The 14,663-nt window shown below is 37.2% G+C and overlaps 2 protein-coding genes and 1 pseudogene across 2 annotated transcripts; 1 reads left to right on the forward strand and 2 right to left on the reverse strand.

The window, feature by feature from the left end:
- The first annotated feature begins 272 nt into the window (after nt 1-272).
- Nucleotides 273-2,973, forward strand: LOC110754004 (2-oxoglutarate-dependent dioxygenase 19-like; annotated as a pseudogene).
- A 1,342-nt stretch (nt 2,974-4,315) lies between these two features.
- EMB1586 (P-loop containing nucleoside triphosphate hydrolases superfamily protein) lies at nt 4,316-6,976 on the reverse strand. Its single transcript, XM_021954996.2, has 2 exons — nt 6,811-6,976; nt 4,316-6,233 (listed from the first exon to the last, which is right to left on the reverse strand). Exon 2 carries the CDS (start codon nt 6,168-6,170, stop codon nt 4,515-4,517), a length of 1,656 nt encoding a protein of 551 aa, XP_021810688.2. The 5' UTR covers nt 6,171-6,233; nt 6,811-6,976; the 3' UTR covers nt 4,316-4,514.
- A 1,273-nt stretch (nt 6,977-8,249) lies between these two features.
- LOC110754012 (uncharacterized) lies at nt 8,250-10,793 on the reverse strand. Its single transcript, XM_021955002.2, has 2 exons — nt 9,689-10,793; nt 8,250-8,642 (listed from the first exon to the last, which is right to left on the reverse strand). Exons 1-2 carry the CDS (start codon nt 10,597-10,599, stop codon nt 8,582-8,584), a joined length of 972 nt encoding a protein of 323 aa, XP_021810694.2. The 5' UTR covers nt 10,600-10,793; the 3' UTR covers nt 8,250-8,581.
- Nucleotides 10,794-14,663: the final 3,870 nt, after the last annotated feature.

The following is a 14,663-nucleotide window of genomic DNA, read 5'->3' on the forward strand; positions in this document are numbered from 1 at the left end:
AAACCAATCTTATAGATATTTTTTTGCCACTTATCATGTTTCTATTAGTTGTTAAGCATGTTTTAATAAGAGTGCATAGCTAATCATGGTCAATCCACTCTAGTTTCCCATCCTGACTCCAGTGTGGCTGGAGTGTTTCTGGCTATAAATATGGTGGCTTTGGGTTCTGATATTTGCATGCATTTAAGCTTTTTTTCTTCTGAGTTTGTCATTCTCATTTAGTCTCAACTAGCCCCTCTCTCTCTCTCCCTTTCTCACAACACTCACACACAATGACTGGAACTGAAGCAACTCCACAACTGCTTACTCAAACTCCAGTCATTGACTACTCCATGCTCATCTCCAATGATTCTCTCAAAAGCTCTCAAGCTATCAATGACCTCAATCAAGCTTGCCTCAACTATGGCTTCTTCACAGTATACCTACCTCTTCCTCCTTCCATTTGTCTCTATTTTTCACTCCACTAAGATTGCTAATTGATCACGTTTTTAGGCCGCATTAGCTTGACCACATGATTTTACAAGTTCATATATATGCACTTATTACATACATATGTTGTATTATGAACATTAATGATGTTCTTAATTATAAAAATGAATATATTGCGGTATCTGGCACGTATAATATTTCTTTGTCAAGTTTGAGTAGTCGTGGCCTTGATGATTTGGCAGGTGACAAATCATGGGATCCCAGATAGCCTGATAGGTAGTGTTACCAGTTGGCTTTCCAGATTTTTTCATCAGCCGGACGAGGAGAAGTGACGGTATGCAACAAATGATCCGACGGATAGAATCAGATTCATATTGGGCGGCGCAACCAAAAGAGAGCTTCTCCACATGAGGACACATCCCACTTTCCACTGCCCAACAAAGCCTGACGATTCCATGTAAACCACCTTCTATGTTAAACGCACGCATTGGCTATGCATGAAGTAATTAATTCACTTTCACACAACAAAGATGGGAGATTCTCCGATAAGTATTTTATGTTAAGGATTGGTTATATACTTCTAATTTTGGCTGTTAAATTGCATTCATTAAATATGTTGATAGTCTCTTAGATGCAATCCAACGGCTAAGATTAAAAATATGTAACCAATTCTTAACTTACTAATTCGTCTATTAATACATTATAGTATATCATAATAGGTATAATTTACCCGATTAAAATTAAATTTCAATCTTATACCCAACTTTAAAAAACATCTTATTTTAAAATGAAAATATGATTTCTTAATTTTTTTAAACTTTTTTTTTAAATACAAGCGAAAATCTAAACTATAAAGAGAGGGGGGGTTTCTCATATACACTAGCAAAGTGTCATGGGAGTTCGAACCTGAGACCACTGGTGTGTAAGACAAGGCCCTTTTCTATTGAGCTAGATCCTGTTGGCAACTGGTTTTCTAAACTTTGTTTTACATAAATATAGATTATTACTTCATCTACTGATCAATTTCATCTGCTTTAACAAGTTTAATTATTATAAAACTAGTAGTCGTATTTAGAAAAATTAGGTTACATAAAAGATGTTTGTATCTAGTTGATGTGATACGTAGTCTAGGATGAAACTTATCTTGGTAATTAAGACAATAATTTTATTCTTTCAAAAATGGTACAACAAATAGTTTTGATACGTTAATCTATGTTTAAACTTAATTATCTAACATGCATCAACAAATTTTGGTGTTTATATATGATGAAAGCAGGGTTTTGCAAGAGTATAGTGAGATAATGCGAGAGATGGGCATCCAATTGCTTAGAGGGATCTCAAAATCTCTGGGGCTTGAAGAATGCTACATAGCAAAGAAAATGAAGTTGGAATCTGGCTACAATATTTTGGGACCAAATTTCTATCAATCTCTGTCGCGTTGCTCGGATGATAAGAATCAGATTGGGCAGTTTCCTCACCGAGACCCTGGTTTGCTTGTGCTCATCGCACAAAACGTGGGTGGGGGGCTTCAGATTAAGCACCAAGGGAAGTGGCTCATGCAGATTTTCCTACTAGTTCCATTCGTGTCCTTGTTGCTGACCATATAGAGGTTGGTGCATTTCAATACATTTCTCAAATTTTCAATTCTTCTCCACAAAAATCTAATCATCTTGCCAAGTTTTTTCTCTTTTGCACATTATATATCTTTAATACTAGGTTTAAGGAAAATGCTATACTTTAATGTTGTCCGCAACTTTCTCTATGCTAGTGGTGTTTAACCCAAAACAAATTAATCATATATGTATAACCGGAAACTAATTAATCGTATATGTGTATACGGACTGTGCAAGATTACTTAAATCGGTTATATTGGATGACTTGAAGTATGTGTGACAAAATTCAGTCCGTCACTTACATGAAGTGCCCAATGTCATATGTATCATGTGACAAAATTCAGTCCGTCACCTGCAGTTTAGATTAAATTAAAATAAAATATCACTTGTATAAAACATAAAAAATAAGACTTAGAAAGAGAGAGAGGGAGGAAAAAAAGAAAACCACAAAAGTTGGATATTTTCCATTTTAACCTTTAAAAACAGCTCCTATTTGTTTCGTTTGTTAAAATTCCTGTGCCATATTTAATTTGTAATTAATTTGTGGTTTGCAGATTCTTACCAATGGGAAGTACAAGAGCTTGTTGCATCGAAAAGGTTGAGTTTACCCTTCTTCTTTGGACCATCATTGGGCGCAACTGTGAAGCCTGAACCAGAGTTTGTAGACGACCACAACCCACCCTCTTATCATCAAATGACTTACAAAGAATACTTGGAATCCAATTCTCGGTACCATGTGATCGAAGCAAGAGCAAACTTGATCAATGAGGCTCTGCTCTAGCTAACACCAAATGAAGCTGCTTCTTTTCAATAAATAATAATAATAATAATTGTATTTCTATTTAGAAAAGAAGAAAAAAGAGTATTTAGACCTTGTATTTAAGTAATAAGGGCTCTTTTGATAAATAAATAAAAAGTAATAAGGGCTCCATTGGGGGTACTCTTTTTCCTTGACCGGATTTTCCTCCATTGGGGGTTTTTTATGGCAAGATTTTAATGAGGCCACATTAACGCCCTCCGTTCATCTGTAAACTTTTATCGTTTGTTTGGTGATAGTGATGAATGAAATTATTCCTATTTGATTTTTATAAACAAAAAAGTAATAAGCCCCCCTGGGAGCTAGCCTTACCTCCAGTGGCAAGAGGAGGGTTAATTTTCCCTTTTAAGACAAAAATAAAGGTCCCTATAAGGAGTAACACTTGTCTGAAACAAGGATAGCATTGTTTTGCATATGGCAATCTGTGATTCGTTCGGGATAGCAAAACAGTATTATCTCTGTTTCACACAAGTTTTTCTACCCTATAAGGGGTATACTAAGTTGTTATATTAAGATCTCTGTTTGTTTGTAATGGTGCTGGAGCACCTTTTCCCTATTTCAAATAAGACTTCACCCAAAACCAAATTAAGGGTTTAATTTGTGCTGCTTTTCGTGGGTTTGTACTAAAACAAATTAAGGGTTTTTTCTGACTGTCCCCGCATGGGGCAAGGAAGAGAACGACTTATGTGAAAGTATGTAGTTAGGGCCTCAGTGAGATTTGGCTTTGATTTTTATCAAAACCGGACAACTGGCCCGACCGGTCTGGTTTGGCCACATGGAAATGCCCAGCCCTAGTTAGGAAGGTTGCCAATTGCTATTGGCCTCGCGGGCCCAAAGTATGCATTCAGCTTATACCCACCCAAATTCTCAGAAAAGCTTGAATTTTTGGAGTTTACGGATGACCAAAGTTAAATGGCTAATTACAAGCTATTTCAGACATGCACTTGAGCTCCCCCTTGGTATAGCATATTTCAGTAGCTTTCAAAAAACTAATTTCTTTTATTTTGGACCAACCCTATTCAACACAAAAAGAACTGAAATCAGTATGGATGGGGAGCTTAAATGATGCTGCAAAATGCATATCAGTTGTGCTAAATATCTTTTGAACAATTAACCAATGGAATACTTACATTATAAGATAGATAATAATAAGGATTTCCGATATCTAAAATAATAGGTGCAATTTTGATAAAGGTTTTCTCGTTATAGAGTGTAATATGCAAAAAGAAACAGAAATTATGTAGGATTGGTCATACCACATTAGTATGATGATGTGGTATGACCAATCGTTCAATGAACGTCATGTATTCAAATACATACCACCATCTTTTTTGTTTCAATACACCCATGTATTGTAATTGAAAATCAAAATTTCATTATGACCAAGGACTGTATACGAAAACCAAGTGGCATTTTGAATAGTATTTGATGCTTTTCAAAATAACTTTTAACAAAAGAGAGCAAACAATTTTGATCATTTAGTTCATTGATTGCACCAACCCCTCATCGTTCTCACAGTATGCTGAAAAACATAACTATATTAATAACTTTTCTATGAGGAATTATATTAGTGAATTAACTAATTGCAATTTCCAGAAGTTGCAACACTGCAATAAGTATACAGGATATGAGGCATACAAGTTAGTAAACTATCATCACCTCAGAGCTGGTACAGCCTTCTCTTCTTTGGTGATAACAAACTTGCCCTCTGTGAACTCACAAGTTGCAATTGGAACGCTAAGCTGCCTCTGCAGCTTCTTCACGACAAAAACTTCCGACTCTTCGCATATTGTTACGACAGTGCCCTTCCTTCCAAGCCGACCAGTCCGACCAGCTCGATGTGCATAATGAATAGAGTCAGTGGGTAACTCCAGATTGACTACAAGATCACATTCTGCCACATCCAAACCCCTGGCTGAAAGTTCATTTGTCACCAGAATTCTAACCTCCCCATTCTTGAACTTTTTCATAGTTGTTGTCCTACCAAGTTTACCAAGATCGCCATGTAGCTCTGCTGCTATCATTCCACGAGCCTCCAGCTTGAAGACGGTATCTTTTAGTTGCTTGGTGTGGTTCATGAAGACAATAACGGACTTGGCATCAAGAGCATGAACACATCTTCTCAACGTGTCAACCTTGTGTTGTAACTTTGTAACACAGTAGTAGTGTTTTAGAGATGGAGGTAGGCTCTGTATTGCAGCCTGAGTCTGCACATTTGAGGATGGATCAGAACTGGTTGACTGTCCTGACAAATTAATGGGTCCAGAGGGAGAAATAGATTCAATGGAAATGACTTTTTTTGCTTGGATGAGAAGTGGATCGTGCCCCCAGCTCCTGGCTGCCCGTATCACTGAAAATGGTACTGTGGCAGAAACCAGAACAGTCTGACGCTCAGCCCGCTTGGCAAGGGAGCCTTTTGGTCCACGTGAGTCTCCACTGGATTTCCTCCCAACATGTTCCAATATCCGGTGCATGTCCTCCCGAAAATTAAATGAAAGCAGTTGATCAACCTCATCTAAGACCAAGAAACGGCAGCCGTGGGTGTGAAGCTTCCCAGCTGCACTAATCTCCGAAATCCTTCCCGGGGTCCCAACAACAATGCAAGGTTTATTTTTCCTCAGTGCTTCTTCCTGTCTTGATCGATTTGCACCTCCTACAAGCTGCTGAACTACTTTTTTGTTTGCAGGTCCTAATATCTTCTCAAACTCTCTCACAATTTGCATACCCAGCTCCCTCGAAGGAGCCACAATTACTGCTTCTATGTCTGTTTTCTTCCCAGGTTCACCATCACCATCACCATCAGATGTTCTCGTCTTTAGCGGGCCAACTTCAGAGAGGATGGGAAGAAGATAAGCCAATGTTTTTCCTGAGCCTGTGTAAGATTGAATCACAACATCATGATCTTTAAGAATTGTTGGAATTGCAGTGGCTTGAACATCAGTTGGAGTTTTGAAGCCTTCCTTCTCTAACCTCTCTATCAACAAAGGTGGAAGCCCAAGCTCGAAAAATGATTTAGCATTAAAGATCGTCGAATCTATTTCAAGCGATCTGTGTGGCCCAGCTGCCTTGACTACATGGCTTCTAACCACCTTGGCTTTACTTTTGGGGACTTCTGTAAGAGAATTCAGCAGCTTGGCTTCGTTGAATTTTCCAGTCTCTACTGTTTCGTGATCATTTTTGAAGCCGAGGCTTGCAAGACTCAGACTACAAACACTTCTATGGAACCAAGCATTCCTAGAAACATGTGGAAACTTATGGAAGGATAGAGACTCTCCAAAAAGGAGCAACCTTGGAGAGATTAATGCCGGCATCGTTAGGAGGTCCCAAGTCCCAACAAGTAATAACTAATTAAATACCATCTGATTGAACTCCAGCTGCAAATTCAGATTTGTTGAGAAGCAAGAATTAGATGATAAGGATGGAACCACATGAACAGATAATTAACTATATAACTATCAGAAAAATAGCAACTGAACAAAAAGCAGATCAGTACGAAAATAGAAATCCATACACTCGATCTGACATTATAAGAAATAGAAAATGCACCCCAAAATGGATTAATAATCTTCTACTAGTTAGAAAACAAACAGCATCAAAATAAGAAACTTCATGACCACATGCACCCTAAAATGTAATATCAGTAAGCTTCAACAGAAACAAGAACACATAAGATTACACACAAACACAACAGACTACACACAAACACAAGAACAAATAAAATTATATATACAGACACACAAACACAAAAACACATAAATTATATTTACAGCTGCAACAAAAAACAACAAACAAACAAAAACAAAAACAAAAGAAGCTCAGCAACACAGAAAAACTGACTGAACACCGATGAATGTGACATTTCTCAACTGAACAGAGCAAACACTATGATATAATATCCCATTAGAAATCAAACCCTAAACTAGATAAAGAAAAACGGAAATGAAGAAATACCTTTTGGGGTTAAGTCATCAGAGTTGGAGCAACCTAAGAAAAACTGAAGAAGAAGAAGATAGGAATGGCAGAAGAATTTGATGCAGACCACAGGTTTTACTGAAGAGACCCACTCGAGGTTTAGAAGGGGGACTGCGGGAGGAGAGAGCTACTGGGTTCAAGGAGATAAGGATGGGCCTGGGCTGCTGCTGGTGGGTTTTGTAATCAACCCAAAATATTTTGTGACTCACACAAATCTGTTATCTTCTTTTTTTTTGGTCTGAACTATGAGGTGGTTCTGGATGGGCCCCAACTATGGATGGCACCTTTAAGCCTTAACCACAACCCAGACAAATCTGTTATCTTTTTTGTTTGGCCCATTTACGACTTCAGTCTCCGTTTTTTTTTTTTTTTTTCAAAAAATAGCTGAATTATATTTTTTATATTTTCGTAATTTTCATAATTTTCCACTTTAATTCTTGTCATTTCGATTTAGACAATTTTAGTGTTGTAGTAAGTTTGGTTGGCAATCAAGTCCAAATCGTAAACTCGGTTATATTGATTGATGATATTCAATGTGACAATATGCAACTACCATATGTGACGATACTTTTATCTTTTTTCCTAATAATTTTACATTTGTAGGACTTCATTGCTACTTAAAGAAAAGTACAGGATTTGCTCTCGTACGGAGTCACCATTTTGGCCAACACTTTACCCCTTACGGCCCGACCTGGTGTGAGTGGGGATTAGTCTGGGTTGTGGTTAAGGCTTAAAGGTGTCACCCATAGTTGGGGCCCATCCAGGACCACCTCATGATTTAGACAAAAAAAAAAAAAAAAAAAGTACAGGACTAGAATTGTAAAAATTAAAAGAACAGGGAGCAAAGTGGAAAATAGACCGACCCGCTCTACTAAATTTGGAGGTTCTAGAACAGGTTGATCTCAGCCATTACATATATATATATAATAATTGTGACTGGGAATAATATAGTATATTGAAGCATGAGAATATACCCTTAACCCAAAAAAATGACAATTAATATTTGTGATAGACATCAACTTCTGTAAAGTAGTTGAGGAACAGCCCGCATACATAGATTCAGAATGGAATCTTTACTCTGTTTTCCATATCTTTTACATATAATATTTCGTCATTCCATGCTTAGAAGTCTGGCATGTTGCAAGAAAAATTTAGTGCCTACCTACAACGTAATCATTCTTTTCTTTCAAGTTACCTTCAACTTTAAGAAAACCATCCTCTCCCTACAAAAAAAATTCAAATATCTAGCCCTTCTTCTACACGTGGATTCTTAACAATTAATATCTAAGTCACTTAACAATTAATATCTGAGTCAAGTTACGTACGAATAAACGAGCTACACGTGGATTCTTGACAATTGGTATCAGAATAGCCAACATATTTCCATGTAGTCAATTTTTCCTTTATAACACTCATCATCAATAAAACTATATATTAGATAGAATTCATTACAGACCGTCCAAGCGGTTGTATAACTGAAAGCAACACTCGGCTCTCAGCAAGCAGATGTTGAAGTATATAATCCAATAAAACAGGAAATGATTTTATAAAATAAAATAAAAAGAAAGAAAAAAGATTTACCATCTCTTTCCAAAACTGCAAGACTATACATAAGCAACGGAAAATTTCTTCTGCAATATTCTACTATATATATACCTAAGCATTTATTTATTTATTTGAGAGATAATTACACAAACATTTAATTAATATTAATCTCCAGCTTTTTATATCTAGAAGGCAACTCCTTCAATCAATCCCGCCTCTTATTCTTCTTGAGCATGACAAATGACCAGCAGCCACCCTTCTTGCGCCTGCAAAAATAAAAAATTAAATTAAGGATACAGAGATAGGGGTGCACAATTTGTCACTGGTTAGATGATTCCAAATGTCCATTTTATATACATATTTTTTTGAACACAAGCGATAGTCTAAATTACAAAGAGGAAGGGGTTTTGCTTTCGCACACACACTACTAAGGTGCCATGGGAGTTTGCCCCTGAGACCACTAGTCTGTAAATCAAGACCCTTTTCCACTGCGTCTTGTCCCTAAACTCAAAATATATAGGCCTAAAATTGATATATTACCTACCATTTGTATGTTGACAAATATCTAGAAGTTCTTAATAAAGAATGCTGTTGTAAACTTCCCAACAATTTTCTAATGGTGCCAAATGTGGAAAATACAGCCCTAACTTTCAATTTTAGTCATGACAGTCGGAAAATCAGTTTCTAGAATGTGATTTTTTTTCTCTCTCTCTTTGCTTTTGCTTTTTAGGTCAGCAAGAAGCATGTGAATTACATTCAACTTTATCAGTGTTATACGTTTCTAATGACTGAAATCCATTACAAGAGACTTTGACCTCCTCCATTGCTGAATAAACAGAACTGTAGATGAAATTTCCAGTTTCACCCAAATTTCCAAAATGTTGACTTTGATGGCTGTTTTTGTTATTCAACATAAATTGGTATTTGTTGCTTTTTTCTTAGGAATTCTTTTTTATTTCTTTCCTGACATCAATTTTAATCTTTTTTCATTAATTTGACTCTAAAAGAGAAGAATTTTTCTAAATGAAATGAATTATATGGCTCTAATTCCTTTTTTTTTGTTTATAATTAGTTTGATTTATATAATTTAATGTATACTTTTATTTCTAAAAAACCTATAAAAAAAAATGTAAGTACCAAAAGAAAAATTATTGATAAATTTCTGGTTCGCCCCATTTTGTTTAGCCTAAAATTTGCAAAGCATTGTCGATAAGTTTGATATAAATTTCAGACAAGAATGAAAAAAACTTGATATGAATGGAAGAAATAGACAAAAACAATTAATGAAAACTGGGAGTGAATTAATAAGTACCTGCTGCTGCTGCTGATGCTTCTGGTGCTAGAACTGCTAATGCTGCTGCTGCCACTGCTTTTCAAGCTTCCACTGTTAATACTAGAGACACCACTTTCACTCCTTTCAGACACAGAAAGCCTCTTCATCTTCCACCACTCACTCTCCACACCCCCCTTCACAGATCCATCCACCCCCTGCCCCTGCCCCTGAGGCTTTGGAGACACCTTCGCACTTGTTGAATTATTGCTATTTGTACCCACCACCATACTATCACTCTTCTTCATCTTCTTGTTGTTGTTGATCTTGTTCATGTTTTTCTTATTGTACCCCAAAGAAATTGGAAAAACCATTTTCAAAAGAAACCCCCCACTATCTATACTCCCACTTCTCATAACCAATTTCTTCTTCTCGCTCTTTTTCTTCTTATAATTCCCTTCTTCATTTAGATTTCCCCTCCTAACCAAAACTTGAGTACTTTTATCATCCTCTTCTTCATTTTGATCTTGATCATCTTCTGCATCCACCATTGGCTTCTTATGCTCCACCAGATCTTTCAACGAAAGCTCATAACACGACTCGGGCATGTTCTTCACCATCTCCATCAGCTCCCTCTGCCCTCTGGCAATTGCTTGCGTTCTAGAAGCAGGGGACAAGTTCCGGTAGTTGTTCACACGACTTGTCGTTTTCCACAACGGCGGCGAGCAAACACCGGAGTCGTATTCGTCATCATCAGTAGAAGCTCCTTCGTTTATCCGAGCTCCCATGCTGTTCCAGCTCCTGTAGTTTGCATAATTCTGAGCTGTTTTCTGAGCCCGGGAGGCATAGTTCATGGCCTGCCAAGTATCATGGCTTGTGTCACTTGTGATTTTCTCTGTACCACTGTTGAACAGGAAAGGGTGTTCATGTGGATTTGCGTTGGGATCAAACATAGTGTTTGTTTCCTGGGAAAATTTGAGGGGTAAATAATGGAAGAAGAGAGGGAAACGGGTTTTGTGTGAGGTTTGTTGTGGAAGTGGTGTGTTTGAAGCAGAGATTGCCAGGTGGGTGGGTGCCAGGCGTTATCAACACCGACCCTTTTTTTCTTTTTGTGCCTTTGTCATTTTCTTGGCAACCAAGTTTTTAATTGAGATGTCATGAGTGTGAGAAGGTTGGGTTTTAAAAAGTCAAGGGGTTCTAGATGGGGGCTGATCTGGTTGGGATGTGCGGCCCATCTCTCCCCTCTAATTTTCTCTGTGTTTTTTTTTCTTCTACTCTTTTTTGTCTTTTGAGGAGGAGCGTAGATACTAATTAACAGGCTTTTAATTTCTTTTCATCTTTATTTTTAGGTGAAGATCTTAGTTGGTTGGAGGAGGTATCACGGTCGACTCAATGACAATATATATTTATAATGAGTTCGACATCTAATTATAGTAGAACTTCGTTGTGGGGTGTATTGACTGGTTGTGTGAATTTATTAACTCGTTATATATTTTTTTATTTTAAAAAAAAAAGACTAGCATGTCCCATGCCTATTTCTTTTTAACATTTTCTTGACTTTTTTGGGTTTGGCTGTGCTACTACTGTATGATATCTTGCAACGTCTATATATCCTAAAGTGAAGAAGATTATTATTGCTTGATTAATTGCACTTTATTTTAATGTTGCCTTTATAAAAAGAAGGAAGGTCAGTACCAAAAAAAGCTCACGCTATCTGCCTATCAATCATGTTGTCTCATTATAGCAACTATTGGAGCTTCTTTGATTGAATAGGCTTTACACGTTTCGGGATTTTTGATAACTTCCACCATGGGCCGGCCCACCTTCATAGATATAGATTATTCTCCCTTTCTTTTCTTCTTGCTTCCAAAGGAGATTTGCAAGTTTAATTGCCGTTAATGACGCGTTTTGGTTGTAAAAATTTTATTATTATTATTACAAATGATATTGGAAAGAGAGAATCGAACCTAGTACCTTATGTAAATGATAAATGCTGAAATCCTCACTCATATTTTATAGTGCATAGGTCTAAATAATTATCGAAAATTCGAGTAATTAATGATTTAAAAGAAATTCATGTTTTAAATTTAAAGTTACGAAATTATAATGTAGCCAAGGGGCATTGTAAAGCGTAAAGCACAAGTGTAAGTGGATCTGAAGTAGCCAAAGCTAATTGCCAAAAGTAAAAGCTTTCTTGAAAAGTAGGGTTGGGATAAGCTGAGAGTATAATGTAGGGTCACGAGGCTACAAGCAATTAGCAACAGTCCTAACTAACACGTTACATACTTTTACAAATTACTGTGAAATCTATACCTTGCAAAACAAAAGCATTTGCTAAAGCAAAAACCCTCCTTTGAGTGCATTTGGTAGGTGAGAGAGCCAATTGATTTCCCAATTGATGACATGGTGACACCAGTGAAATCATTACCCAATTTATAACAAAGGCTCTAAAGCCCAAATTGGGATTGCTGTCACTTAAAAAAAAAAGTCGTTTTTGCTGTGCTTTGAAAATAATCAATTGTAAAGTAAAATAGTTTCATGTTTGGTTAACAATATTTTTTAAGTGTTGTTAGAATAAAAAGCAATGTCAAAACAGTTTGGCAAATTTTAATATAAAACTATTGTAACTGTTGAAGTTTTATATTCTCAGTGTATTATCTTACTGAAGAAGAAAGGAAAAGAAAATTAATAACTCAGCAATTTCAGAAAATGGTTTCTTCTATATTTCACTATGCTCTGCAAGTAGCAGAGAATGTATGCGTATTTCTTACAAAACTCTCTCACTGTGCATAACAGAGTGATGCTCAATGCTTCCAACGTGAAAACAATCTCAGCCTCTCATCTCACTAAAATAATGGATCACTCTCCACATGTCACTTGGACAAGTTACAATAAGGGCCCTACACTTGGTTTAATTACCAAAGTGGATACACACATAATTACAAGGCATTTCTTAAGCTAAGCTTTAATTAGCTCATAGCTTATACACTAACACTCCCCTTTAAGCTTTGAGCTGATACAACTCCAAGCTTGTCTCTAAGATAGTTGAATCTTTCCTTTGGTAAAGACTTGGTAAAAATGTCTGCCACTTGATCTTTAGTAGGATAGTAAATCAAATCAATAATACCTTGTTGTAGAGCATCCTTAATGAAATGATACCTCCTGTCAATGTGCTTTGTCCTTTGATGAAACACCGGATTTTTAGTGATTGAGATTGCAGATGTGTTGTCACATTTCAGAGGAGTAGCTTCTGTTTGTAGTTCACCAAAATCCTCCAAAACAAACCTAAGCCATATAGCTTGAGTTGTAGCTTCCGAAGCACTGATATACTCTGCCTCCGCAGTTGAGAGTGCAACACAATTTTGCTTAACAGATGCCCATGAGAAAACTCCACTTCCAAATGAGAAAGCATAGCCGGATGTGCTTTAGGTATCCTCAATGGAACCTCCCCAATCACTGTCACAATATCCAATTAGAACTGCCTTCTTGCCTTTCTCATACTTTAAGCCATAATCTAGTGTCCCTTTAACATATCTGAGCACTCTCTTGGCTGTCCCATAGTGCTTGTTGGTAGGAGAATGCATGTATCTAGCTAGTAAGCTAGCTGCGTACATCACATCTGGCCTTGTAGCAGTGAGGTATAGCAAACTTCCCACAATTTTTCTATATTGATCTTCACTTGTAGCACCACTTCCATCATCTTTGCTTAGTTTCTCAGTAGCAACAAGAGGGATGGAGACAGATTTGCACTCTTTCAAACCAAATTTATCCAACAAGGAAGAAGCATACTTCCTTTGATGAATGAAGATGCTTGAATCAGTTTGTATCACTCCCATTCCTAGGAAATGATGAAGAAGTCCTAAATCTGTCATTTCATACTTCACCTGCATATCTTCTTTGAATTCTTTCAACAGTTCTTCATTGCTTCGAGTATATACTATGTCATCCACATAGATAGACACAATTAGGATTTCTTTATCTCCCCTTGTCTTAGTATAAAGAGTTGCCCCGCTCAAGCTTTTCTCAAATCCACACTGAATGAGATAGTTGTCAATCTCTCCATACCAGGCTCTAGGTGCCTGTTTTAGTCCATAAAGGGCCTTATGCAATCTGTAGACCTTGTCCTCCTCCTTGCCATCAAGCACAAATCCCTCAGGTTGGTCAACATACACCTCTTCCTGTAATTTTCCGTTCAAAAACACAGATTTAACATCTAGTTGGAACAACTTCCAGCTTCTTTGTGCAACAAGAGCAATCAAGGTTCTGATTGTATCCAATCTAGCAACCGGAGCAAAAGTTTCATTGTAATCGATCCCTGGATTCTGCACATACCCTTTAGCAACCAGCCTTGCCTTGTTCTTTTGTACTGAACCATCCAAATTCAACTTGGTTTTGAACACCCATTTCACACCAATAACCTGCTTATCACTTGGTCTGTCTACAAGCTCCCAAGTTCCCTTTTTTTCAATCATGGACAGCTCTTCTTCCATCGCTTTTATCCAAGCCTTATCCTGTGCAGCCTCTTCATATTTTTCAGGCTCCACAATGCACAGATTGCACTGTGCTAAGATGTCACTTATATTTCTCCACTTCAATGGAGTATGATCATAGGGTTGTGAAATCCTTGCAGGCTCTTGAATAGTCCTTTCTTGTTCTTCAGTATTTGAGGGAGCATGAGAGCCAGGGGATCTTCCTTCAATTTCACTCAACTCATGTGTATTCACATCAACCACATTCTTAGATTGACCCTGAATGTAAGTTACTGCAACAGACTTCTCTGAATTCTCCTCCCAATTCCAGGACATGGCTTCATCAAAGACCACATCTCTTGACAAAATTAGTTTCTTAGTGCAGGGGTTAAACACCCTATAGCCTTTCTCACATGTTGCATATCCAACAAACACACCCTTGACACTCTTTGCATCCAGCTTTTGTCTTATTTCAGTTGGCACATGTACATAGCAAAGAGAACCAAACACCTTTAAGTGTCCAATACCTGGTTTTCTGCTGCTATAAG

Source organism: Prunus avium, chromosome 8 (genome assembly GCF_965620075.1).
Source record: "Prunus avium chromosome 8, drPruAviu1.hap1.1, whole genome shotgun sequence".
NCBI lineage: Eukaryota > Viridiplantae > Streptophyta > Magnoliopsida > Rosales > Rosaceae > Prunus > Prunus avium.